Source organism: Penicillium solitum (genome assembly GCF_028829755.1).
Source record: "Penicillium solitum strain IBT 25940 chromosome Unknown utg000008l_segment0_segment0, whole genome shotgun sequence".
Classification (NCBI taxonomy): domain Eukaryota; kingdom Fungi; phylum Ascomycota; class Eurotiomycetes; order Eurotiales; family Aspergillaceae; genus Penicillium; species Penicillium solitum.
The window spans coordinates 1,205,766-1,231,758 of record NW_027072127.1 but is presented as its reverse complement, the minus strand read 5'-3'; the positions used below and the strand labels follow the sequence as shown (position 1 = coordinate 1,231,758).

The window sequence follows — 25,993 nt, the reverse complement described above, 5'->3', positions numbered from 1 at the left end:
GAATACCCCACGAAAACGAAGGGTCCACTAGACTGCTTTTGCTTCAGGGCATCGTAGTATGTCGCATGGACATCAGCGAGATCTTGGAAGGTTCTCCTCTCCCGCCCAGCGCAATAATCACGGGAAAACCTTTGGCCCACAACATTCCAGTGTGATCCCTGTCTTGAAACATGGCCCCATGATAAACGTAGAGAAGTACCCTAGTGTCGTTTCATCACGTTACATATGCCGCACAATAGTGCGTTTTCAATAAAAGCGTGAGCTTGGCTTGGGGCCAAAAGCCAAGAGAGGGGTTACTGATTGCGCTGATTGTTCTGGACGGTGCCATACCTGTATAACCGAGCTAAATTGGAATATTGTCTTATATTTCCGGAAGTATTTCGTGCTACCTACACTATCCCTTAAAAGGTGGTAATTTTCGTTGAAAGTGCTATTCGATTAATTTCAACATATACATCATCATTGCAATGGACCGTGCAAACCTCACCACTCGTGCCACCGAAATTGCTGACGTTGTTCACAACCTAGCAGGCGAGCTGTTTTCCCAGGGAATCCCCGAGCCTTCTTTCGAGCATGGATTACCCGATGTACTGCAGACCGATGCGCCAGATTCAAATGCCCTGGCCGCACGCATCAAGCTCCTGGGCTTACTCGATGAGCTACGTGATCTCTTAACCGACCCAGCACTCTTGGGTAGCCCTGAATTGGTAAGTAAAAGGGGGAAATTACACTTTTCAAACCGACTAATCTCTTCAGCGTAACCCTTCTATCAGTATATTGGCACTGGTCCGCCTGAAGATCTTTGGGAATTTTCCGAGCGAGGGAACCACCATCAAAGATCTGGCAGAGCGCGTTAATCGCAATGAGAATATCGTTCACCGATTGATGTCGCACGCCGCCACCTATCATGTCTTCTTCCAAGATAAAGCCTGATTTTTTCATCCACACAGCTGGCTCCCGGGTTCTAACGGAGAATGAGGGTATGCGTTCTTGGATGCTGGTCGGACTTGGCGAGACCATGCCTGGTGCCCTTAAAGTATGCAACTAAAGTATGCAACAACTATACCAAGTCCCTGTTCATATCAAGCTAATATCCCAGATTGCCGAAGCCGTATCGCAAAACAATGACTCTGAAGAACCACAGCATAGCGTAATCATTCCAGTGACTACCTAGGTATTTGAAAGCAAGTTAACTAATAGTAACAGGGATGGAATATACAAAATAACACTGATCTCCCGGTTTTTCAGGCCCTCGCCACCATGCCTGAACGTGCGACGATCTTTGCTAAAGCCATGAGTTGGCACGCTCAACTACCTGGCTACTCCCCGCAGTATCTACTAGATCACTTCCCGTTCGGATCTGGAGATATCACGGTCGTCGATGTAGGCGGTGGCATTGGCCATATCGCCTATGCACTCGTAAATCACTGCCCTACAGTTCAGTGCATTGTACAAGATCGCCCCGAGGTGATTCTTCAGGCAGAACAAGCTTTGCCCGCTAACCTCCAGGGTCGTATCCGCTTCCAACCCCATGACTTTTTCCAAGACCAACCGGTACATGGCGCTGATGTTTATTTGTTGCGCCACGTACTGCATGACTGGTCCAACAAATACGCGCGGAAGATCTTGCAGGCTCTGATACCAGCTTTGAATCCCGGAGCCAAGGTGGTACTAAATGATCGCATCATTCCCGGCTATGGAGGCACATTACCTGAAAGAGCGTGAAGCACGGTACGAGGTTTATATTCATTTGAAGTGATTGGACCTACCTACTGATAAAAAGAACTAGGGACTACGATCTGTACATGCTTGGTTTGCAGAATTCTCAAGAGCGCACACCGGATGATTGGAAATCTCTTTTTAGAGACACAGACTCGCGCTTCAATGTGACGAAAATATCCCAGCCATCTAAATCATATCTCTCCATTATGGAGGTGACCTGGGAGGGCTGATGTGTGAAGAATTTAACAGTACAGTGTCATTAGAGAATCTACGAAGTCAAATTTCAAGAGATCAACTAAGCAAGATGGACTCATCAAAATCAAATATATTGTAACCTTATGAGATGAATTTATTATACGCCTAAATCCAACACATGGCAGGTGACAGGCCCCTTAAACTCCTTTAGGTGGGCACACTATACATCACCCAGTCCCGATGTGGGCTCTGTTATCTTCAAAAGGGCAGACAGTGATGATGAGAAAGAGCCAGACACGGCGAGTAGCTTTTCGTTTACCGGCTCTCAGAAATTCAATTGTCCTGCGTCCGGGAACAAACAACCAACTCTTCCAGAATTTCGCTGTATGTACTAATACTCACCTTCCGTCCGAATTATGATTGACTCCCACAGATAACTGCCAAGCATTCTCTGCCAACCAGGTTGTTACCACAGACGGCTCGTCACAGACAGTTAGAGGTATCTGCGACGGCATTTTCGGATGGTTTGGGTTAGATGGCGCCAGCAGCGATGGTGTCCAACTCAGTTGGGATCCTAACCGGCGCGACAAGAGAGACGCGTACACATGCAACAGTTGGAGAGACACAAAGAAGAAAAAGACGAAGACATATTGTACTGACCAGAAGGAGAAGCTCAATGCAGCTGCTGGTCTTGGGAAGAAAGCTAATACGATAAGCTGCGATGAGTTTCCCTTTGGTGGGGTTGAAGAGGGTGGAAACTGGGGCGCCAAATATAAACCACACAGAGTTCCCCCGACTGCCAATTGCGTGCCCGTGTGGCAGCAGTCATTGCAAGGAAATTGCAACGGTGAGTCTTTCTACCCATACATATTCTAATTGGATGAATTGACTGACGGCTTCAGGGCTCTTGAGTACTTTGTACACCAACGTGGCTTACTTCGACCGTGATACCGACTCGGATAAAGATGATTGGAAACTTTGGTCCGCCGGGAAAGATGACAACGAGGACGATGACGAGCGATGGACCCCCGGCGGAAGCGAGAGTGATACAAACCAGCCAGTCTTCGGACGTCTGACGCGATATCCCGAGCCAATCCCTCTCGCTCACGGCATTGATGAAACTGTAAGTTCAATGATTCATTCAGGCCCATGGTTGATTATTCGATTTACTGAGAATGTTACAAAAATGGGAAAACTCCGGTCGAACGCTTGGCTATAATTTCAAACGTAATTTTACAATGGGCCTTGCGTACGCGACGAGTCTTTCAAATTCGCCCGATCAAAGGGGTAAGATGGCGTTGACCAATTCCGAGCTGAGGAGAGCCTCCACAGACACAGACCCCACGCATGTCTTTTGCGCGATAAACCTATTCAACCAGTCAGATGTCTATCGATACGGTAATGGTAACGGGTATTGTCTCGATACGCGCAAGGGAGACAACGGATGGCGCGATGTAGAAGGTATGGTCACGGCTCTGTGGTCTTATTGATAGTGCAGATGAACACAGCTGACGCAATTTCCTCTCAAGGCTTTGGAAGACGCCCTGAATACACTATGTGCAAGGTTAACTTCGCTGGGAGCACCTTCGCCGACCAAGTGGCTCCTGCTTCGTTCAGCAAACGTGACCAGGATGCGTCAATGGGCGGGAATGATCCATGGAAGATTGAAAGTATGTGCCATCGACTCCTAATTTTGGATCAAACTGACCATATACCTTCTTTTCCAGGTATTGAGCTGCTTGATGAGGAGGACGGCCCTCTGTGGGACGATGTGGACTAGGACATGAAGTTTGAGCATGCAACAGATTCAAATTAACTTGAAACGTCTTTTCTCTAAGAGCCAGATATACTGGCTTTATATCTACATGTACTAGCTCACAGTCTCACGTCTTCAAAGAGTGTATGGGGGACCTCGGCTTCCACCCTCCTGATAAGCAGGACCGACTTCTCCACGCTCACCTTCAAAGTCCCCTTTCCAAACATGCTCAAACCAAGCGCCATCATAATTGCTCTCCGATCTATCATCCTGCACCCGCCATTGCCTAACCACATTCCCACGGTCGTCCAAAAACACATGCAACAAACCCCCGCCATTCACCGCGACATCATCCTCCACATACATATGGGTAACAACACACTCTGCCTGATACAGAGCGTAGGGCTCAAGAGGGTTTTCATCCCAGTCGCCTTCTTCGGCATCCTCTATCGCGTCCCTAAGGCTCTCCTCTCTAATCTCAAAATTGACCCGCTCATTTGCGACACGCTCAGGAAATATTTCTAGAGCAGCTGCCAAATCTAGGCCACCGAAGATACTTTTATCGTTAAGGACAACCCCATCATAAGTTACCCATTCTGCGAGTTTATTAGCAGACCATAGAGCATTATGACCCTCTTCATTCGTATAGCAGAGACGAAGCCAGCAGCCATTATCAGCAGTGGTGTTATAACCGTAGACACGCAGTGCTTCAGGCCTTATAGGCCGAAGAATATCATCTATTTGAGCTTGAGTACGATAGGGTGGTGCATTGCCTGGTCGATAAGGCTAATAATTTGATATTCAGTTAGTTCAATATTGTGGTCTTTTGCGAGGTATAGAGGGCATTCACCTGTCTTCCTTCGCATCCCAATGCGAGAAATTGGCGTAAAAGCCTTTTACGACGGTCGGCGGGGGACTCAGGGGAGACTGAGGGGTCTGGGTGAGGTTTTTCCCATTCGGAAAGCAAATAAATATCCAATCTAGTCTTCCCCCAAGCAGGTATCCGGGGGTTATGTTTTTCAATGAAGTGGAGTGGCATTTTGTCCTTCGTCGCGTGGCGTGGGAGTTCTAGGAGGAAGATACATGGAGAAACACACTAGGCATAATATAACTAGTCCAAGATTTGGCCATTCTATACTTGGAAGGGATCGCTGCGTCCGTTACATCGGGTATAGCGCTGTTCTAGCACCGCAGTGGCCCCTTTTACGAGCACGTTCCGTTATCCTTCCAAGAGTCCAGACTACTCGGTCCACCTAGACTACTCGGTCCACTTAGACTGCTCGGTTTTTATCACAATACATTAGGAGGCTTGTTAACATGCAGTTCTTTGATTGCTATTACTTGCTATTCTTGATCGGTCACTCTTCCCTTCTTTCTATTGCATGCATTTTGTATATTTTCTCAATTCGGTTAGTGTAGCTTCAGACTGACGCTAGTCCCGAACTAGTAATATGCCGCTTACTAACGGAAATAATACTGTAGAGGAAAAATAGCGAACCAATCATGTCTGCATAAATTATTCTTGACCTTTGGTTAATCAGAGGCCTTGCCTAATCTTCTCTTCAAGCGTAGCCTGTCTCGAACCGTCCGATGCTTCGTATCCCACGACAGACCCACGATTTTCTCCAACAGACTCACAACCCTTCTCTCAAAGGGGCGCAGATGTCAACGTCCAAACCCCGTGGTCTTTCCTACAATAGACGTGATCCGACGATCAATCTATTCGCGGGAATATCTAGGTGCTGTATTTGATTCTCTTCATAGCTTCCTCTCCAAGAATAACCTTCGCATACTTGTAAAGTAAGATTGGATCTAAATTAATGCCTGGCAATATGAACCAAAGAGAGAGTTATGAACCAGTGGCATACTTAGTCGCCCATAACAAACAATCACACTCACCAATCTTCCATACCGAGATGGGGCCGCTGTTATTGGTGCAACTTCATGTGCATCCAGTCCACTCCAGTCCGCATCTGAACATCACGCATAGGAACGAGGAACACTCACCAATGTCTGCCACGATGAAATTGTCACCCGCCCTTTAATGCTTCTAAAAAAAAAAGGTCACTCACCGAAGGCTTTGCGCGCATTGTTTATAAAAGAGCTTATAATGCCAGAGGGGGAAGAAGACCCGGAAACAAACACTTGATGATTAATATAGAGTAGGAATAACGAATTTGCTTAAGACCTATCTTTCTACGGCCAAGGGAAATGGCTTTCAATCTTCAAAATCCTTTGGGTTCTCGCCAACATTGTCCTCAAGTACCAACTCTATTACTCCCTTCCCTTATAGCTATTTTGCGCCGCCCATGATATTTGTCCCCCGACCACTGCAATCCGTCACTCCAACTTCACTGTATTTTCAGTCACTATCTGGGAATGCAGGATAACGGATTACAAAAGTTGATTGGATCCTAAACGCAATGAACAAAGCATTTATAACAGCATTATGGTAGTCCTTCACATCTACCCTTGAATGTACCATCTGACACTTCACTTCACAACCTCCCAACCTTCACAACCTTCACGTACTTCCAACCTTCACGTACTTCCAACCTTCACGTACTTCCAACCTTCACATCCAAGCCTTGCACTCTGTCGATGCGATATCTTTCCAATGGCGCATCTTATACTCTGGGGCTGGGGAAGGTCCTTTCTGAAACCATAACTCTCCATTTCCAGTGGAATCACCTTGTCCAAGCTCAACCCATTGACATTCAGTAAACGCCTGCCAAAGCCCTCCTACAAACGAGGAGGCTTTATCTTGGTAATAACGAGAGCCTAAAAGAGGAATAATGGCCCGGGTAGCTTCTTCCGCATGATAAAAGGGTATTTGTCTGCAGCAAAAAGCAGTTATCAGCGTATGAGGGCGGGAAGATTTCACCAGAAGTTTTCACTTACGAAAATAAATGGTGAATCACATGGAAATCAATGATATTATGGAAGAAGAACCTGCCCACCCAACCAAAGTCGCGGTCAACCGTGGCAAGTGCACCTTTCAAGAAACTCCATGAATCTTGCTCATATCTCGACAGCAATGGATGGGTATGATGAAGATACGTGATTGCAACTGGCTTTTGTTAGTATTGCTGATGCGATACACCTGAATGTAAAAGAACTATTCCTTACCTATCCAATGGTTCACCCACAGCCAAGGAGCGACATAGAGCAGGATGATGGATTTGGACCCGAACAAGTTACCCAAATACCATAGCGCGCCGATAGTCAAACCTATACCAATGTCTGATATAATCACAGATAGATAATCACTGGGGTTAAACAATGAACTGGTGGGGTCGAAATGGCTATTCTGCCACCATCGTCCAGGGCTCTTTGGGTGTGTGCTCTCTGGTCCTGCGGTCAGATTGAAGAGAAGATACCAAGGCCACCCAAAGATCTGTTGGATAATTATCCGGATTGTAGTGACCACAGGAGTATCAGCTGCCAAGTCCTCCAATTTATTCTGCTCGACCTTCAACTTTGCAGCGTATGCATCGCGACGGTATGGGACATAATGATGATCCCTTTCCATATGATTTGCGTGTAAATGATGTCGGCGGTGTGTCGATTTCCAAGAAAAATATGGCGTCAATAGCATTGAATGGAGAGACCATCCGATCATATCATTGAGCCATGGGCTTTGGGAGAACCCGCCATGACCACATTCATGAGCTAGTACCCACAACCCTGTACCGAAAAGGCCTTGGGTGAAGCCATACAGACACCATGATATGGTGTAGAAGTAAGGGTTTGTAATTTGAGGAAGTATGAATGCTGCCAATGTTGCCAGTGTCACAACACCGAAGATATCTCTCAGCAAGTAGCAGAATGAGACAATGTAGGATGGGCGGAAGCAATGACCGGGGATCGCATCGCGGAGTTCACGGACACCAATCTCTTTATGTATTGTCTCCTTCGTTAGTTTCCTATTTTAAACATATTTAGTCTTACTTACTTCAGTGTCGGTCAAGGTTTTGTCAGGCAACAGGTCCATGATGTCGATTGTGGGAGGGTGTGGAAGCATGGTTTAATCTCTTGATACTTGGGAGTGAAGCCATATTTATGGCTTCTCTTCCACTGCTGTAGATTCATCCACCTCTCACTATAGAATGTACACTTGTAATAAATTCTCTCATATTCCATTGATTAAATGGGACCTGAATTGAAAATCTCGTTCTAGAATGCAACATGCTGCAATTTGTATGGAGGAATAACTAGTAAAGGCGTCCAACTGCATCAATGGCGAAAATCTCATTGCAGGATGTAACCTGCTGCAATCTGTATAGTATAATACCTGGTAAGGCGTCCAACTGCAGCGATGCCGGAAATTTCATCCTCAGGTTCAACGTGCTACAATTGAAAGAATAGCTGGTAAGGCGTCCAGCTGCATGAATGTCGGAAATATCATTCTAGGATGTAACCTACTACAATTTGTATGGAGAAATGACTGATAAGGGCGTCCAACTACATTAATGCTGCTAATCTCGATTTCGTTGGAATTCTGAATTCTTGACATGCAATGCAATTAGGGTTAGCGTTGAACGAGTTAACTTCATGCTAAATTATGAAGAATTAACTTGGGTTTTCAACAAATTTTGCAGCTCATATAGGACTATTTATATGCAGATTATATCAAGATTAGTGAAGTTGCGTTTAGATCACAAAAATCAGCCTATCTCTTGATTTTATGATTCACTCCAAAAACGGTCTGGTGCGCGCACCGCATGGTGCTTGTAGGCCCTCGATCATTTATACTTGGCCAATTGGGTTAAACGAATCATATAAAACTGGGTGTGTAGGAGAATCTAGTTCTTCGTCACTAGATGTTGCTTTTCTGGTCCGCTAAACTGCGCCATTTAGTTAACCTACAGGGATATATTGACATTATATATCCTTCAGCTGGTCGAGTAAGTTTTCTAGGTTCCGTCCAGTGGCGTTTGCGTTCTCCGCAAAGATTGCTAGGTAGGCATTATAGATCAGTATACGTAAGACGGGAAGGATTTGTGGCTAGATTGTACCATCAGGTGTTCCATCTAGAACTAACTCGTGCATCTTTCCACCCATGAACAAAGTTGCAGGGCTTATGTTTAACTCTGTCTGGCGAGGGATTTGGCCTGGGACATAGAGACGAGGATAACTCGTTGGTCCTAGCGATGAAAATAGACTATTAGCCTCGCCTGAATAAAACTCTCGTATACTGACAATGTACCAAATCCAAAGTGTTGTGAATCGTGGAAAAACGTCAGTTTACAACGATCTTCAGCACTAGCTGCAGAAGCTGATATAAAGGGACTGGCAGCACGGAGTGCACTGCCAACCCCTTGCTCAATCAAAACTAGAGCCCCGCAAAGCCCAACCCAACCCACAGCCCATTAATGGGGGCCCATTAGGCCCCATTAAAGCCCATTAAAAAGGATTCAACCGGCATCTTGTAATCGGTATACAATATTGTATTCTGACCTTTTTACTAGTCATATAAAATTCAAATTTAGTGTTCATAATAGCAGTAGCTATATAAGTATACATTTTAATTTCAAAGATAATCCGACTAGTAGAGGTCGAGATACTACAAAAAAGGTTGTTTTACTACTTGATATATATCTAGGATCTAGATAGGAGTACTACCACTTTCTAAGTGAACTTCTGTAATTTATAAATTATCTAAAGAACGCGTTTTATCGCGTTTTTAAACGTAATTTAAAGAGATAACTAGTAATTGATTCTAAACCATTTAAATCAATAAAATATTACCTTTAGAATAAAGCCTATAAACGGGGGTAAAACGAAGGGTAATTAAAAAAACCCGAAAAGGTAGTTCAACTTCTGAATTCTTGGCATATTTGTACTATTTTGGGCTTATTTGGGGGCCCATTAACCTGCAGTGGGCTTCTCCTTAGGCCCAAAGCCCAGGTCATTTGCGGGTTGGGCTGGGCTACGGGTTTTATGGGCTTTGCGGAGCTCTAATCAAAACGTAAGTTTCTCCCGGGTCGCCAATAATAACAGGCACCTTCCTAGTAATCAGATTTCCTTTCGCATCGTGGGTAATGAAATCTGTTGTGACCTGATGAAAATATCGCGCGGTAGGAGCGCTTCTAGTGCAGCGCAAGGGAGAGAAGGGCCGAAGAGCACTGCCAAATATATGGGATCGGCCTAATTAAAGACTCAAATGGGAAGGAATTGCCACCGACTTAAGACGGCTGTATATGGTGCAGAATACATACGCATAAAAAAGGTCTGATGGATTTGACTAGGACCAGTGCTCTTAAATACTCACCTTCGAAACAACTGTGTCTCGGAGTGGGAAAATAAATCAGCGGATCAGTTGCGTTCAAGATTCCCAGTTAGGGGCACAGGGAAATTTATAATCAACTATGTACATACCACTACGTACGGCGAAGGTGTAAGGATATATAGCATTAAATTGAAAGGGTTAAAACTGATCCAATATCCCCATCCAATATCCGATATGGTTTAAACGGAGGTGACGATGGGATGGCCACGATTTGGCGTGGCATTATCAACATGCAAAAATCGCGGCGTTTTCACCTGGACATTTGTACCACACAGGCTTATCCGAACAGCAATTTCTATCTACTCATCATCGTGGATATCGACGACCGTCTGCTTCCATTTGCGAGCCGGGACATGACGCCGGAACAGAATGTCGATCTCACGGAAGGACCTGTGCTTCATCTCCGGAATCCAGAGCCAGGACATGGCGGTGCAGATAAAGGCGGTACCAGCCCAGATGTAGCCGCTCTTGCCACCCAGGTTCCACTTGTCGGTGTTGAGCATGTAGCTAGAAAGGAAGATGCAAGGAATATTGACCAAGTAGTAGGCAGCTCGTCCAATACCGGTTGTCAGTGGCCTGAGACGAACGGAAGATGTCTCGCCGATGATGACCCATGAGGCAGGGGCGGGTCCCAAGCAGAACAGGACGGAGACAATCAAGCCAAGTGATGCTTGGGCATTGCTAGCCGCATTACTAGCGCCAACTGAAGCCGCAATACCGAGCACGACCAAGAATGCACAGTTGATGAGTTGACCATAGACATAGATGGTACGTCGGCCGAGGTATGTGGTGAGAACCCAAGAGAGCATGACCATGATCCACTGGAGGGCAGAAGTGATGAGACCCAGTGCAAATGCGGTGTTGTCTGCCATGCCGGCCTCTGAGTTATTGTGTTAGTCTGCTATGAGGCTGCAGGAAATGGCTGCACTCACGTTTGAAAAAGTAAACCGCTTGATTAGCAATCAGATTGCCCGTCAGATTCTGAGATGCGTACACACCGCACACAATCAATGTGCGGTAGCGATCAGTACCTCTCCACAGTTCAACGAGACTGGGCTTCTTCTCGGTCTTCTCGAGTTCAATCGTGCGACGCATCATTGCGACTGCATCAGCGGGATTATCATTTGAACTTGCGCGTCCAAGGCGTTTGACAGCCTTCTCTGCCTCAGCCAGACGGCCCTGTCGTACGAGCCACCAGGGCGATTCAGGCGCAATGAAGAGTAGAATAGCGAGGGGAGTAGGAAACATCCACTGGAGGGCAATGGGAATTCTGGAATGAGTGTTAGCACAGTGCTCCTCATGGAATTTATGGGAGCGGACGAACCTATACGCTGACGAGTCATCCTTGGATTGGTAGTGGTAAGTGATACCGCCGACTATGATCGCCCCAATCGCCCAGAACATCTGCAACATCTGGGTCGCTGGAGCTCTCAATCTCATTGGCACAATTTCGGCACAGTAGGCGGGTGCATTGGCGATAAAAATGCCCCATGGGATGCCTTCCAGGATCTGGGACGCGAAAAACATACCCTGGCTGTTGCCGAAATAGAAGATGAAGATGAAGCCGTTCAAGAACATGAGACCGCCAATAGTTGCCCATCGATATCCAATCCGACTGGTAATGGGACCTGCCATGAATACACCGATGAAGGCACCGATTGGCCCGCTACACTGGAATGCTGACTGCCATGACGCTTCGATAATGTAGTCATTTGTTATTTCGCTCCATACACCAAAATCCTGGGCAAATCTTTTGGTCGCTATGAACTGTCCCATTAAGAAAACGCAGTATGACTCCATGACCTATCACACCATTAGAGGACTGATCTGCCTATCATGAGCAAGAGCTTACGATGGTGCATGACATCACGAATGCCCACCAGCTGGCAGCGGGGTAGGCCCTGACAGCCTGGAGCACAGTCATATTATGTTCAGTCACCTCGGCATCGATGGCGGCCGCTCTGTCGTAGTTGACCTTCTCGTTGGCATCGTAAACAGGTCCGCCCATGGAGGTGGGCTGCGCCTCGACCTCCAACGCGGAGGTCTGCTTCTCTGTGGTGTCGCTACTCATGTTGACAATTTCTGAGAGAAACGGGCGAAGGAAAGAGAGGCAGGCACGACTGGGTGTTTCAGATATTTATACCTGCGACGACACGCTCGTGATTATGATCCCGATCTTAGCTCAATTGAGTGAAGCTTGCTCCGGACCTTGAACTCCTGAACCCAACATCTCCAATCATAAGGGTCATTTTTCCGGACACTACGGTAGCAGTGTCACTTGATTACGGCGGCCTCTTATCGAGCGAAGTATCTGACAGGTACTAGTCCTGATAGATACTAGTCGGGAGGGAATGTACCGGTTCCTTTGCGGGGTATGCCGAAGTGGCAATTTGGTGACTAGATGAAGAGGTGTGCGTCTAGATGTGGCGTTTTATTCGCCGGACAATTTCCTGCTTTGGATGGTAGGGGAAGGCCCAGGATCCTCGTTCAATGTCTGTGCCCGTGCACTCTAAAGTCCGACCCTCCTGGTTTCCTACCAGGGTGGTTCAGCTCTGTCGAGCCTATCATAATGAGCGAGTGAATGTAACCGAGGAGCTGGGAGAGGATAAGCGCTAGTGTTTGACCCCCGGACATCAAGTACCACGGGCAAATGTTCAGCAAACGTGACCCATTCAGAATTTCTTTGAACACTGGCCTCCGAAAATGAAGTTGGATCGCTCATGATGCTTGGTCTCTCTATCTCTGTAGAATAACATGCTCAGACGTGCAGGATCCAACATAAATATTATCGATCTTCAAAGAATCTGACGAATTTCAGAGTTGGACACGGCTCGGTGTCATCTCATCCGCGCGCTATGGGCTCGGCGGGTTTTACCCCGGATTGTCACTAGTTACCCCGCGCCATGACCCCGGACGGATCCTGAATCTCCTCCAATGGACTCCAGTGGAGAAAAAGGAGATGGCGTTTGGCGACGGAGGTAGAGTCCAGTCCGTAATTTGCGAGGTTTTTGAAATCCAACCCATTTCTACTCGAGCTCCAATGTCTTCTCACGAATACACGATGTCTACATCAGGAACTTGGGGCCTTAATAGATGTCTTCCTCTCTGGCCGTGAGTGGTTACCAAGACGCATCCTTGTTGGCAAGGTTGAGGGACCAAAGAGCAAAGGATGAAAGAACTCCACTTTGGAAGCCACCGTCCCTTAGTGCGACCACTTGTTAACAATCTATCACGAGGTAACACCAGAATGGCACCTAACCTATCTCTTTCAAAACATAAGCTTATATACGACATACTCCACCGTGGGAGCTATCTATTATTATAAGCCTAAATATGCGAAATTGTGGAGCGAAAACCCAGTCATTTATTTGGAAAAGACTGGTATACTTACACACCTTCGCTAAATTTGAAGCTGTACGGCTATATGAAACCTTAGCCCTAAAGGTGAGAGTATTTAGCTCGACTATAATGGTCAGGAAAAATTGGATCTCACTAGGAGTGATCGTCATTGGATGAGATTACTGAAAATGCTTGATGAACCTCCTAATGCTGTCCAGGTGAAAACACTTCTCTCCTCCCGTGTATGAAGCTATATATAAATCAGGCACTAGAGCCCTATTTTCTCGAAATTTTACCACCTAGATGCTTGAGTTTCTATAGCAAGATGTAGTTGATTCATTCAATATGTTCTAGTGATTGTCCTTAGATTCTATAGCGGAAATATTTCTTTAATGGTTCTTAACTATTATGGACGTTACAGTATTAGGAAAAGATGATCATAAAATAATAGGAGCCAAAGGTAAGAGAAATCTAAGAGATAACTGAGAGATGACTGAGAGAAAACTTTTATATAAAGGAAATTTTAGCACCTGGCCTCTACAAGGTCTCGTGTTAGATCAATCAGTGTCTACCATAAAATCCAGGTCTGCGAAGGGGTCTAAATTGAACAGCAAAATGCATTCCCAAGATGAAACTCCCCGGCGGCAGTATGTATTTACACATGGTCACCTCCGAAGAGAGCCAACCAAAGAAAAATAAAAATAAAAGCAACAAAAGGTAGAGACAAAAGACTCGTTTTCTTCCTTTATCTCACCTCACTAAGGTTCTCGGAGAGAAGAAATGGATAAAACAACAGAGGAACGCTGTCGCCTCGGCATCACCTCAGCATACCGAGCCAGCCATCCCAGCCGGCGGCTGAATTGTCAAGCCCTCTTTCATCCCGTGGGTGGCATTGCGCGTCAAGGTACTGATGCTGGCCAATTTTACGGAGCTCAGGCTCTTCTTGTTCTTCCTCTTCTTCTTCTTCTTCTTCTTCTTCTTCTTCTTCTTCTTCTTCTTCTTCTTGGGTGTGGTGGAGGCGCGGGGGCCTCGGGAGTCTCGGGGGTCACAGGAGGGGGAACCCTAAAAGCGTTTGGAGTAGGCGCCGAGAAGGTACTCTCAACAAGTGAGAGTTTTCAAGAAGTAAGATCAGTTAAGAAGTAAGTGTTATTAAGAATTGAGAGAAGTCAAAAAGTAAGCTTTATCAACAAGTGAGACAGCGATTATTCAGAAATGAACTGTTGGCGGGATATCTGACTGGCCAGGCCGACATAACAGGAAATCAAGATAGAAAAACATACCTGCATGCGGCCGAGTTCAACGTCAACCCTCTGTCAAGTCCGCGATATTGTCACAAAAGCCTTCGCAGCAGATGGTTTGGACTTACTCTTTGCCTTCAAAAAAGAAAGGTGGGTTCAATGACAAAGGCTGAAAAGGAGCGTCAGGAGGCTTCAGACACGCAGGTGGCAGTGGCAACAAGGTCTGTCCACTTCTATAGAATTTCAACAACGAATATAAGGAGACATGACTATCCGACAAGTTGTGTCCCGATATTAAATTCTCGGGAATGGCTCCAGGGAGACAGAGAACTTGTTGTACTTCACAACTAAATCGAACTCGGCGACATTTTGCTCTCGGTGAAGGGATGGGCGATACGTAAACCTGCACCTTCGATATTAGCCAGTGTACTATCTGTGATACTTGTCATTCAAGGCAGACCCTTTTTCTGGCCGGCTTGCATATTGACAAAGGCCTTGGAGGAAGTAGTATACTCCGAGTTGCATTGGAGTCAAACTTCCTTTGACTAAGAGCTTGCTCTGCTCTAGGAAAAGATACACTTCCGGGCTCTCCTGCCTGCAACTGAGGATGAGATAAAAAGGGTTGTAGGCCAGCGCGCTTTTTCCAAGGCCCGAAAAGCCATGTTATATCGGTATCTTTATCCCTAGTCAGATGAGAAATGTCAGCTCGAGAATCATCTGAAATTGTGAAGCGTTAAAGGACAGCTCTTTACCATCGAATCAATCCCGGTGGGAAATATGGTAACTTTTTCCCTTGCTTTGCCCATGCTCTCCAGAGGGCATTTTCAAGCCGTTGGTAATTTGTAAGCTGTGCCTTTCGTCGACGAATGTATTTTTTGGTGTCCCATATATCCTCATCTTTCCATTCAAGGGACAAATAATCCGCGTTCTGGGTGGGTTCGTGTGTGATCATGGAATCATCAGAAGCGACCCGTGTCATGTTCGGCGCTTTCTGAGTCCTAACACCCTATTTGAATATATGATGGAGCTAGTTCAGGGCTAATCACTAGGTGACAGCTTAATTTATACACATGCGGATATGACATGTAATATGGGGTGGCCTAGACGATCTAGGAGAGTGGGTCAGGGCCCCATGCGCAAGGGGAAAACGTTCCGGAAGGTCGACTATAAGAACACGAGAGCGCTTTCGGTTGACTTGTTTATCCTTAATGCCTTCAATCCCAGCCAAAGAATGTGCTAATTAGCTAGTATTTTTGTTTTGCTTCATTGTTCACTAGTTACCTAGTTAGGAGATTAAGGGGTAGTATTTATCTATATTTAGTAGATTGAGAAGTAAAGGGTGATATAGCCAGTAGGTTGATTTACTCCTTTTCCTCCCAGGGAGAACAAGGGGAAACAAAAAAGAGACTGGGAAAAGAAAGGTCTAGCCGCACCATAGGCCTAAGCATGTCCGTGCTTCGCAGCAGATATTTGTGGCATATTGAAGGAATCGGATCATTGCCAACCATTACCGAGCTTGATATTTCATGTCATGTTTGAATAACTGAAAACGTCTGGAATGTGAAGCGAAAATTCTAGATTGGTCTCAGGAAATAGCTTGGAAGAGAGAAGGCAACCAATCACCCGCTAAAATGCCAGCAAAGAGGTGGGAAAACTAGCCGCGTTTTCCGGGAATGACCCACTCGTCATACCTGCTAATTCCAACGTTCTAGTTGCGCATTTTGTGTAGTATTATGGCCTTACTAACCTTGGAAAAGTTTAATCAGACAGGACATTATGTGTATCAAGCCTAGATAGCCCTAGACGCACAGCCATGAAGCCATGGCAGCAGCACCATTTAAGAACAACTTTTCTGTCCAGCCATCATGGACCTCTTGGGTTAATTCCCTCAATAGCTCTTAGTTCTCTGTCATGAGGGAAATTGCTCTGTTTCAAACAAATATCGACCAAAGCCTTTAGAGCTTTCAGAGAGCAAGAATTGTTGGAATCGACGCTTGTTGTACAATCCATTGCCTTTCGAGCTCACTTGTTGTCTCGGTAAAATCCTCGGAATGATCTTTACTATCACCCAGCTCATTCACGCTAACGAATCAAGTGTAATAGAAGCAGTCCTCTACGATGGATGACATGTTAAATGAAGCACACGTTTCCGTCCCCAGAAGACATGAATTGACTTTTCTTCTTCTGTTGATCAACACCCCAATCTGTCTCTTGGGCAATTTTATTGCGTATTTCATATTCCAGAAACTAGTGGTGGTTGTTCTTTGGGTGGTATTTTGGATATTACTGTCTGTTTTGATTGCTTTTCTCATGTAAATCGTGTCTTCTCAACCACCTAACTGACGTGTACTATAATGTAGTATATACAGGAAGAGAGCGAAACGTACTCTTTTTTTTGGTAAAAAAAAACCTTCACTTCAGGAAGAAATGGCATGAGCCATATGAATTTCACGCTAAAGAATGCGAACGAGGTGGAAGAATAACCAATGAAGCGGGGGAGGAAGCAGGGAGGAAACAGGAGAATAAAAATTATAAAAATAAAAATAGGATTAGGAAAGGGATCAAAAATTACCTGAATAGAACGTTCTATCAGCATTCAAGTCTAACCTTCACCGGGGTTACTCTACTCCATACTTGTTAACTATCTGATTCTAGGACGATAAGTCATGTTGATCTCGACATTCAAGACGAACTCATATATTAGTGTAATATAGGCCAAATATATGCAAGCAGTGCGAAATATGTAGAAGCGTCTGCTAGGGTCTAGAGTCAGCTCTCTGATTGGCGGCTGATTTTTCCATCCCTTCACAACATTCTATTGGACAAATGTTACCTGTCAAAAACAAGCCCCTATGGTAGCATTCTGCGGCTTGGCAGAGCAGTGCCACGTTCACAAACTTAAGACGTTCACATCGGCCCCCTGGTTAAGGAGTAGCTTCACATCATCTAAATTTCCAAGGTGTGCTGCTGCATCTTGGAGAGCAATTCCATATTCATATTTTGATTTGATAGTAGAATTGCCCACCATCTTGCTTCATAAGTAAGCAGCATAGTAAAAAACACGAACTGAACCAAGGCTCGAAGCTTACGCTTGGCATTCGCGCTGTTATTTGTTTAGTCGTATTTTTTTTGGTTTGATCTATCTATGCCTAATCAATCTCTTACGTGTGCCTTACTTAACAGGATTAAGCGTAAAAGTGGTAACTATTGGTTGTCTTCTAGTGAACCATTTCAACAAATCAGCTGGTGGCTGTGTGCAGATGCCAGGATTGTGAGTGTTTCACATTATTGGACATTAGTGCAGAGTGATTAGCAAGGCACGGGTTGTCACCTTAGGTTCTGTGTGAACTGGTTGAGGCTGGAAGTGAAGTGGCTGGCAAAGCGCGTCCAGTAAAGTCTCTATGATACGCTTGGCTAGATTATTGATAATCTATGCTCGGAAGACACCTTTCCTCTATCATGCGATGATCTGAGGTCGAGAGAACGCACGGGGAGGCACACGGACAAAGAGCGCTAAATCAAGTAGTTCTAGGCTAAATCTGAAGGAATCTCCATCCAATATCCGATATGGTGTACTCCAGGGGGATAGCGGAAAGACCACGGTTGTGCGTGGTGTTTTGGAGGATAATCGTGGTGATTCCGTATAAGCAGTTTTATAAATGTAATGAAGCCCTATGTTCAACTGAGTTTAGCGTACGATTGTCCCGATCTTGCTACATGTCTATTATAAGTGTTAAGATCTACAGGGTAGATAGGATCGCGAGAAAGCACAGCATTATGTATTGTGGAGATGTTTGTTGTACGAACGACGACGACGATGACGACGATGAAAGGCGGCGACGAAGGACGGTGACGAAGGGCGACGAAGGAGGGCGGGTATGTGGGTACAGTCAACGTAGGGACTGCAAAACGAGAGAACGATTCAACGAAACAGATGGAGATGCTGATAATTTCCCAGGATATTGGATCCTGATGGGACGGGATATCTGAGATCCCAAGGTGGCCTAGTCAATGATGACTATATGAGATGGGATGTCGATAATCCCTGGTCGAAACGCCAAAGTTGGGGTAATGATCCTAAGGGGTAGTTAGCTGGAATAACTAGATGGAATGACTAAGACCCTAGGGATATTGATAACCCCTACCAGCAGGTAAAGGCCTAAAAGTGGCAAAAATGAATGTATTCCTAGGCAACTGAGTATACTGGGAATAATAGCAACGATACGTCGATAAAAGAAGATTAAAGGACTATATAGTAATGATGAAATTTTGGGTGGTAGAGATAGATAAGAGAGATACAGAGTTGTTGTTGGAGGAAATCTCTGTACGTAGGGTTATTATATAGATAGTAGGCAGACAAACCACTCTCTAAATACTATCTAATAATAGCTTAACCTAGCAGTAATCTATACGTACAGTCCTCTACGTAGAAGATACTGCTAAGACTCTACCTATTACCTTAGTAGATCGTAGCAACGTAGCAGTCAATCTAAAGTTAAAGCTATTTATACGTCCTAAAAAGGCAATTCCCGGAGCTTAGCGGGATATGAATGATCAACTTATTTTTAACTAGGTTATACTAGGCGCGAAATAACCCCTGTACGTTGTTAAACGGATGACTTTTTGTACAGAGAAACCGAGGATATTGACAGATCGTTAGATCAGATAATAACGAGCTCCCGGAGCTTATAACTTATTAGAGTCTGCAGAGTAGATGAGATCATAAAGCACAATATGTTATATTGTGGGTAGTAAGGTATACAGATATAGAGAAACTACTACTATCGACAGTATATATTATATAACCAATAAGAGATCTCAATAAGAACTAAGAATATTCTCTGTCAATCATAGATATTTACCTTCTATTAGTATTACTAAGGCATTATCAATTTCCGGCATTTCTACTGATAGAAGGCACTTTTTATTATTTCTAAACCTTTATTATAGAATCCTCTAGGCATCATTTCAATTTCACTTTATTCTTAGATTTTATTGAAATTATTCTTAAGCTACTCCCCTACTCAATATCATTTTGACACCAACTATCAATATAGGTAAAGATGATATAGGCTTCAACGCCGCGCCTCTTCCTTTTGAAGGTTGCAGCAAGCCTCGCTCTCTTCGTAAAGATACGCTTTCTCTCGTAGCAATTATTATTTAAACTCTCTATTAATATCTCTTCTCTTATTTCTTTTTCTCATATACCTTCCATCCTTCGACAAAGGTGAGATATCTTAACCCCATGATCAACACTTTTTGGAAAGGTTAAGCTGATAGACTTATGCTAAGCTTTTTATATAGGCAAACCCCATATAATCCAAAGACGAGAATACCGACTACCAACCCAATAAGTAAGATACACTCCAAGCTATATCGTTCCATTTTAAATATAAAGCTGACAAGGCGACAGTGGCCGATCAACGGTCAATTCCCACAGCCAACAATAACCAAAGTGAGGCCCTGAGACGCCTCGGATTTTAGGCATCCACCTTAGAATTACCTGGGTTCACCTGATTGACTATCTAATCACTTGGTAGCTCTTCCACAGTTAGCAGAGCTGCTCCTTTTAAAGGTGCCAGTCGCGCCTTCCTCGCAGAGATGCGCTGTCCCTCGCAGGAATTCCTATTTAAACTTCTCTCTTGGTTAATTTCTCTTTCATTTCTCTCCTTCTTCTTTCAATTCTCGGATATTTTGCACCCTTTAAGAAGGTGAGATTTCTCGACCCCATACCTATTTGAAACGACACATACTAAGTCTTTTAAGGGCGGCATTTTTCAAGAACGACAATATCATTTATTGCAAATACCTATCCCCATCCGAAGAGTGGGATACACCCATTGATACACCGTTTACAACGGCGGCTTTGATATGAATGCTGACAAGCAGATAGTGCCTGGGTCTATTCCATCTATTGCCAACGAAAATTTGGAACTTCTCACAGAGCTTCACCTCCGCGCACGGGGGCGACCTCTACGCCGACTCGCCGCGGTATTAAACGCTATACACCAAATCGGAGACCTTGAACGATTGGTAGACTTGAGGATGTCGACTTCCCAGTCCCGCTCCTGTATTTTGATACTCCAACAGTTGGATGGAATCAATTGGGCGCTTATGCATCAACTTACCACAATTCTGAATGAACAGGTGGCCGATGAAGCCATCGAGCGGGATATCTGGGAACGTGTGACCGGTTAAATACCGCGTCAGGTTATGTGCAAGAGTCCCATTTACGATGATGATGCCTTAGTTTCCAGAAATAAAAGCGCTACAAAAAGTGGCCTTCACTCAGTCTCAATAACAGCCATATGCGAATGGATGTGCTATTTTCCACATGATATGTGATAAAGACGCGTTTTCCCTCGTAGTAATTGTTTAAACTTATTCCATACAAAACGTGGGTTACCTTTACTCTCTGCATAGCTTACTTCTAAGGACATTGGATATATTCCTAATGGCTGGGTGAATGTTATACACTGCAAGGACGGATCAATCAATCAATCAATCAAAGTTCAATTAACCTGTTGTAGTCTAACTAGTTGCGTATAACTATGTAGGCGCTTCATCCAGCTGAAGCAAGAACTCGAAGCCAAACGCCGAGCGGGATCTCTCCCAGAGAGTATATATATACAGAGGCCCATTTATAAAGAGTGTGGAATCAGTCTATTCCCATAAATCAAACCCATACCCAGGTAGCGGGTGGCCTACGGGTTCGACACGATCTTGTCGTAATCCATCTCGTTGATCACAATACCCCACAATTGCTCCCACAATTTTGTACGCGGCACAACGTACCGCGTACACTGTATCAGAATATGTTTTGGTGTTTGTGAGCCTTCGTCACAATTGCACCGGTCAGTCTCAGCTGCCTTGATTTTGAACAGGAAGTGTCGGAGGCCGATTCGCATTGTACGCATCTGGATCAAGATCGCACACTGCGGCTTCGACAGTCCTTCATGCAAACGAAGTGTCTTCTTGTTCGGCGCCTGCACCAGGCGCTTTGTGGGTGCGGAGGTTGTCTCCCGATGGCGGGGATTATAGAACCACGCACGGGTATGCATAAAAAAAGAGCGTAGATCCTCAAGGATGCAATTATTCTGTCATCTTCCATCCAATATCCGATATGGTGTAGTGGCTAACATCGCCGTCTCTCACACGGCAGCCGGGGGTTCGATTCCCCCTATCGGAGTTTTCTTTTTTGGTGTTTTAACTTATTTTTAGCTAGTGGATGCCCAATTTTTTTTGGTCAATATATACAAGAATAGTCGGCCGCTTATGCGGCCTTGTCATGTCTTTTTGTTGGTCTTTTGGATGCTCTTTTTAAGTGTATACGAAGGCGGTAAAAAAAGCATATTCTGTGCAAGTATAACCTTTGATATCTATTTATAAACATGTGATAAGGCCGCATAGGCCGACTATTCTTGTTTATATTAGTATAAGAAATCCAGCAACCTAGCGAAACTAGCATATTATATTCGACGGGTTATTTGCAAAACTGAAGGGGACCTTGGAAAATACATAGTGGCAACCTTCCAACCTTAGGAGAGCAGAGAGTTATCACCTGACCTTATCATATCTAATCGGATCTTTTTTCTTTTGAAAAAAAAAAAAAAAAGGAATTCAAGGTCCATAACATAGCATTAAGAGATCTCAATTGCGATACAGTACATCGATCGCAGAGAGGCTCAAAGGAAGACAAATTTTCTCCCTCCATCATTACTGTCCAACCCAACCTTGCCCACTCCGTTAGCAAGTACCTTTTTCTCCACCAAGACCGCGGGGTACTATCAGTCTTCCCCCCCCCCCCCCCAAAAAAAAAAAGAATCGCAAAGCCCACCTCAACTCCAACAACCATATAAACCTATCCAAAATGGCAACAACAACACTCCAATCGGCCACAGATGCCGCGTCTCACCTCGATCTCGCCATCACCCTCACAATCAACAATTGGCCAGCCCTCTCACTAGCCGTGCAGTCAAACTGGGGCGGCCCCAACTCAAGCGAAAAGCGGGACTGGCTTTGCGGCGCGATTTCCGAAATGCTGGCTGATCGACCCGAGACCGATGCCGAGGACCTGGAGGAAGTGCTCGTACAAGTGATGAACGACGAGTTCGACGTGGCGGTGGACGACGAGAGTGCCGCGGACGTTGCGGATATGATCATGGAGTTAAAGACGCAGACGGATCGCGGCGAGTTCAGTACTATCCAGCAGATGTTGGAGAATTTCCAGAAAAAGAGCCAAAATCGCTCTGCTGCGAATCAGTTCCAGAGGGTTGAGGCGGCGGATGAGGATCAGGAGACGGATGATGAAAGTGATGAAGGGGATGTTGAGATGGGTGAAGCGCCTACTTTGGTGCGGGCTCCTAGGGAGCGGGCTGAGCCTGAGATTGATGATGATGGATTTACAAAGGTTGTTGGAAAGAAGAGGTAGATTTGGATTCTTGTTGAATATATTTTGTTTTGTTTCCAATTTGCCTTGGTGGCACTAGGAAACTCCTCGGATAGATATCCTTTTTGTTCTAGTTACATAGATGCATTTATTACCAATGGTTGATTGTTCATCAGATCCGGCGTGCGTGGGATAACCCCCCTATGTGGTTGGAGATAAGCCAAGAATCCATACACGGTTCAACCGCTTGGATTCATAGATGGAGCAAAGTCTATGAAAAGAAAAAAACGTGGAAAAAGAAATGTTCATCATCGTCAGTTGTGGACTGTCTGTGGTATCATTACGCGACCTCTGCCCACCCGTACCGCCCTATTCAGAGTTTCTCGCAAGCACATCACTGATCTTTTGTGGTTCATTGCACTTTTGAGAACATGGATATTCAGGCATCCTTGGCAAAAGCACTTCACTGGGCCTCGGTCTCGGAAGTGATGAGCTTGGTGATCATACCAATAGCAATAGTTTGACCCTACAATCGAAATGTTAGCGGAGAAATAATATTAGAAAGTGTGGGGAAAGGCATACCTGGTCACGAAGGGTGAAACGACCCAATTGGTTGTATTCATCGTAAGTCTCGACACAAACCGCACCGGCGGTGCTGGTAACCTCGAGGCGGGCAATAATGGTCTGGCCCTTGCTGGCGAACTGGGGAGGGCGCTTGCTCTTGCGGCCGGTGCCGGGCTCGAGCTTGTGAAGAAGAGAGGCGAAAGTAACCTCCTCAACAGCGGAGTGGACGTGCAGGACACAGTTGAAACCGGCCGTCAGAATGCTCTTCAGATCCAAGATACGAATCTTAGCCTCGAAAGCAGACACACAGTGAACGGGGCGCTTAGGTGAGCAGAGCACGAAACCAGGGAAGAAATCTTCTTCTTCAATACCACGGAGACGCAGGCGAATCTGGTCACCAACCTTGGCGGTCGGAATCTCTTCTTCTGTTTCACCGTACATAGCAGAAATCTGAACCTCCTCGCGGTTGGGCATCATGAGATAAGTGCCACTCTTCTTGATGATACCGGACTCAATGCGACCCTCTGCCATGGTACCCATGTCACGGTACTTGGCGCTGATCGGCATCATGAACGGCGCGTTGACCTTACGCTCGGGGAGCTCAAATGCAGTCAGGTATTCGAGCAGTGATGGACCGTCGTACCAATCGCACACATCCTTGGGAATGCGGTCTTTAATACCGATAGTGCGCTGGGCAGAGATAGGCATGCAGAAGATATCAGACTTCTTGTAGCCCAGGGCTTCCAGGAACTTGGTGACCTTGACGGTACATTCATCGAACCGGGCCTTGCTCCATTCAACGGTAGGATCGTCCATCTTATTCACCGCCAAAATTAGTTTAGAAACACCGGTGTTGCGAGCGAGTAAAGCGTGTTCGCGGGTCTGGCCACCTTTCTCGAATCCAGTCTCGTACTCGCCCTTACGAGCGGAGATAACCAAACAACCGAGATCGGCCTGAGAGGCACCACCAATCATGTGAGGAACATAGGACTTGTGACCAGGAGCATCCAAGATGGAGAATTGACGCTCGATATCACCCTCCGGGTGCGGGATAGTGACCTTGAAGAAGGCACGGCCAACCTCGACTGTCTTACCCTTGGAACGTTCCTCCTGGGTCAAATCAAGAGCCCACGATAGATACCAGGTCTCTCGACCGGCTTCCTTGGCCTCCTTCTTGTATTTGTCCAGTGTACGCTCATCGACCATGCCGGTAGCATGCAGGAGGGAACCTCCCAGGGTAGACTTGCCAGCATCGACGTGACCGATGAAGACGACGTTAACGTGCTCTCTGCGCTCACCATAAATTTCCTTTAGGGTTGCGTCATCAACATCAGCTTGCTGTGACTTTGCGACGGCATTGGCCTCGCGAGCTTGCTTGGCAGTCTCGCCGCGGGCTGGGCTGGAACGTCCAGGGCTAGAGCGGCCAGAAGATGGCGTGGGAGAACCCTTGCCAGCAGCAGCGGCCTTGTCTGACTTGTCAAGGCTCTTGGTAGCCGCCACCTTTGAGCCAGCCTCGGCAGCCGCGGAGCCCTTGGTATCACCATTGGCCTCCTTGGGGGTGGTGTCAGCAGGCTTGGCTGCTGGGGTAGGAGTGGCGATCGAAAGGACCTTGGTCTTGGGGGCAGCGCTGGAAGAGGTGGCGCCGATAGAGAGAACCTTGGCCTTGGGTGCGGCGGCATTCGCTGCGGGCTTGGGGGCGGACTGAGCCGGTGCTGCAGGCTGCTGTTGTGCTGCTACAGGCGCATTCTGGCGAGGCTGCTGGTTATAGGCACCGTATTGCTGCTGTTGCTGTCCATTGTTGTACTGGTTGAAGCCACCGGGCTGCTGGGCATAGGCGTTGTACTGGCCATAGGCTTGCTGCTGCTGCTGGTAGCCACCGTAGGCCTGTTGTTGGCCGTACTGAGGGTATCCCTGTTGGGGGTAGCCAGCATACTGTTGGTATTGCTGTCCGGGAACGAAGGAAGAAGCTCCAGGTGTGAAAGAGGCGGCGCCAGGTGTGAAAGAGGGCGCCTGAGCCTGAGGGCGAGATTGTGCGTTCAGGTTAACGCCCTCAGCCTGTCGGGAAAGCTCATCCTCCCAGGATTCGGGTGTTTGGTTTGACATCGTGAAATAAGATCTAAGGTCGAATTAACACGAAAATACGAAACCAAGTCGGATTTGGACGAATACAAGTTGGGTCAATAAGAGGGGCCCCAGTGCCTTTTGATTTTGCACAGGTGAATGACTAAGACCCCGCGATATTTTTTCACGTGATATTTTATATTGGATGGGTTTCTTCTGAGTGTGACAGGGTGAGTAAATGTTTGTTAGGAAAATAGTCTCTTTGCTTATGCTTATGACTTTTTCAATTCTCTGACCTCACTATATTGTCTCTTTCCAAGGTTAAAGGCGCAAGTGTTGGGAGTTGGGCTCACCTTCTTTGAGCTTTCATTCTCTTATCGATAAGCACCCCTCCATGCCGGTGGTTTATTGCTCAGGAGCCTTTTATATCGCCTGTC

At 45.9% G+C, this 25,993-nt stretch overlaps 11 protein-coding genes across 11 annotated transcripts; 5 read left to right on the top strand and 6 right to left on the bottom strand.

Moving 5' to 3' along the window:
• Nucleotides 1-467: 467 nt before the first annotated feature.
• Nucleotides 468-1,952, top strand: N7455_009741 (uncharacterized protein; the record flags this gene model as incomplete). Its single annotated transcript, XM_065606278.1, is given in 6 exon segments — nt 468-707; nt 757-909; nt 923-1,036; nt 1,100-1,150; nt 1,207-1,721; nt 1,790-1,952. 6 exon segments carry the CDS (start codon nt 468-470, stop codon nt 1,950-1,952), a joined length of 1,236 nt encoding a protein of 411 aa, XP_065460241.1.
• A 244-nt stretch (nt 1,953-2,196) lies between these two features.
• N7455_009740 (uncharacterized protein) lies at nt 2,197-3,074 on the top strand (the record flags this gene model as incomplete). Its single annotated transcript, XM_065606277.1, has 4 exons — nt 2,197-2,301; nt 2,380-2,764; nt 2,820-3,040; nt 3,063-3,074. The coding sequence occupies 4 exons, from the start codon at nt 2,197-2,199 to the stop codon at nt 3,072-3,074; spliced, it is 723 nt and encodes a 240-aa protein (XP_065460240.1).
• Nucleotides 3,075-3,155: 81 nt separating this feature from the next.
• N7455_009739 (uncharacterized protein) lies at nt 3,156-3,697 on the top strand (the record flags this gene model as incomplete). The annotated part of the gene is made up of 3 exons (XM_040956486.2): nt 3,156-3,378; nt 3,447-3,587; nt 3,645-3,697. The coding sequence occupies 3 exons, from the start codon at nt 3,156-3,158 to the stop codon at nt 3,695-3,697; spliced, it is 417 nt and encodes a 138-aa protein (XP_040813214.2).
• Nucleotides 3,698-3,808: 111 nt separating this feature from the next.
• Nucleotides 3,809-4,712, bottom strand: N7455_009738 (uncharacterized protein; the record flags this gene model as incomplete). The annotated part of the gene is made up of 2 exons (XM_040956443.2): nt 3,809-4,459; nt 4,524-4,712. The coding sequence occupies 2 exons, from the start codon at nt 4,710-4,712 to the stop codon at nt 3,809-3,811; spliced, it is 840 nt and encodes a 279-aa protein (XP_040813159.2).
• A 1,536-nt stretch (nt 4,713-6,248) lies between these two features.
• Nucleotides 6,249-7,598, bottom strand: N7455_009737 (uncharacterized protein; the record flags this gene model as incomplete). The annotated part of the gene is made up of 3 exons (XM_040956357.2): nt 6,249-6,510; nt 6,575-6,743; nt 6,803-7,598. Coding segments are annotated over 3 exons (1,227 nt in total), but the record flags the coding sequence as incomplete, so codon positions are not given.
• Nucleotides 7,599-8,557: 959 nt separating this feature from the next.
• Nucleotides 8,558-9,823, bottom strand: N7455_009736 (uncharacterized protein; the record flags this gene model as incomplete). The annotated part of the gene is made up of 3 exons (XM_065606276.1): nt 8,558-8,631; nt 8,692-8,870; nt 9,735-9,823. Coding segments are annotated over 3 exons (342 nt in total), but the record flags the coding sequence as incomplete, so codon positions are not given.
• A 441-nt stretch (nt 9,824-10,264) lies between these two features.
• Nucleotides 10,265-12,036, bottom strand: N7455_009735 (putative MFS maltose transporter; the record flags this gene model as incomplete). Its single annotated transcript, XM_040956431.2, has 4 exons — nt 10,265-10,845; nt 10,898-11,235; nt 11,290-11,768; nt 11,818-12,036. The coding sequence occupies 4 exons, from the start codon at nt 12,034-12,036 to the stop codon at nt 10,265-10,267; spliced, it is 1,617 nt and encodes a 538-aa protein (XP_040813102.2).
• A 2,090-nt stretch (nt 12,037-14,126) lies between these two features.
• On the bottom strand, nt 14,127-14,590 carry N7455_009734 (uncharacterized protein; the record flags this gene model as incomplete). Its single annotated transcript, XM_065606275.1, has 2 exons — nt 14,127-14,366; nt 14,585-14,590. The coding sequence occupies 2 exons, from the start codon at nt 14,588-14,590 to the stop codon at nt 14,127-14,129; spliced, it is 246 nt and encodes an 81-aa protein (XP_065460238.1).
• Nucleotides 14,591-20,413: 5,823 nt separating this feature from the next.
• Nucleotides 20,414-20,740, top strand: N7455_009733 (uncharacterized protein; the record flags this gene model as incomplete). The annotated part of the gene is made up of 1 exon (XM_040956417.2): nt 20,414-20,740. The coding sequence occupies one exon, from the start codon at nt 20,414-20,416 to the stop codon at nt 20,738-20,740; it is 327 nt and encodes a 108-aa protein (XP_040813197.2).
• Nucleotides 20,741-22,412: 1,672 nt separating this feature from the next.
• On the top strand, nt 22,413-22,973 carry N7455_009732 (pre-rRNA-processing TSR2 family protein; the record flags this gene model as incomplete). The annotated part of the gene is made up of 1 exon (XM_040956391.2): nt 22,413-22,973. One exon carries the CDS (start codon nt 22,413-22,415, stop codon nt 22,971-22,973), a length of 561 nt encoding a protein of 186 aa, XP_040813074.2.
• A 165-nt stretch (nt 22,974-23,138) lies between these two features.
• On the bottom strand, nt 23,139-25,682 carry N7455_009731 (translation termination factor GTPase eRF3). Its single transcript, XM_040956499.2, has 2 exons — nt 23,514-25,682; nt 23,139-23,457 (listed from the first exon to the last, which is right to left on the bottom strand). Exons 1-2 carry the CDS (start codon nt 25,596-25,598, stop codon nt 23,395-23,397), a joined length of 2,148 nt encoding a protein of 715 aa, XP_040813163.2. The 5' UTR covers nt 25,599-25,682; the 3' UTR covers nt 23,139-23,394.
• Between the last annotated feature and the right edge of the window lie 311 nt (nt 25,683-25,993).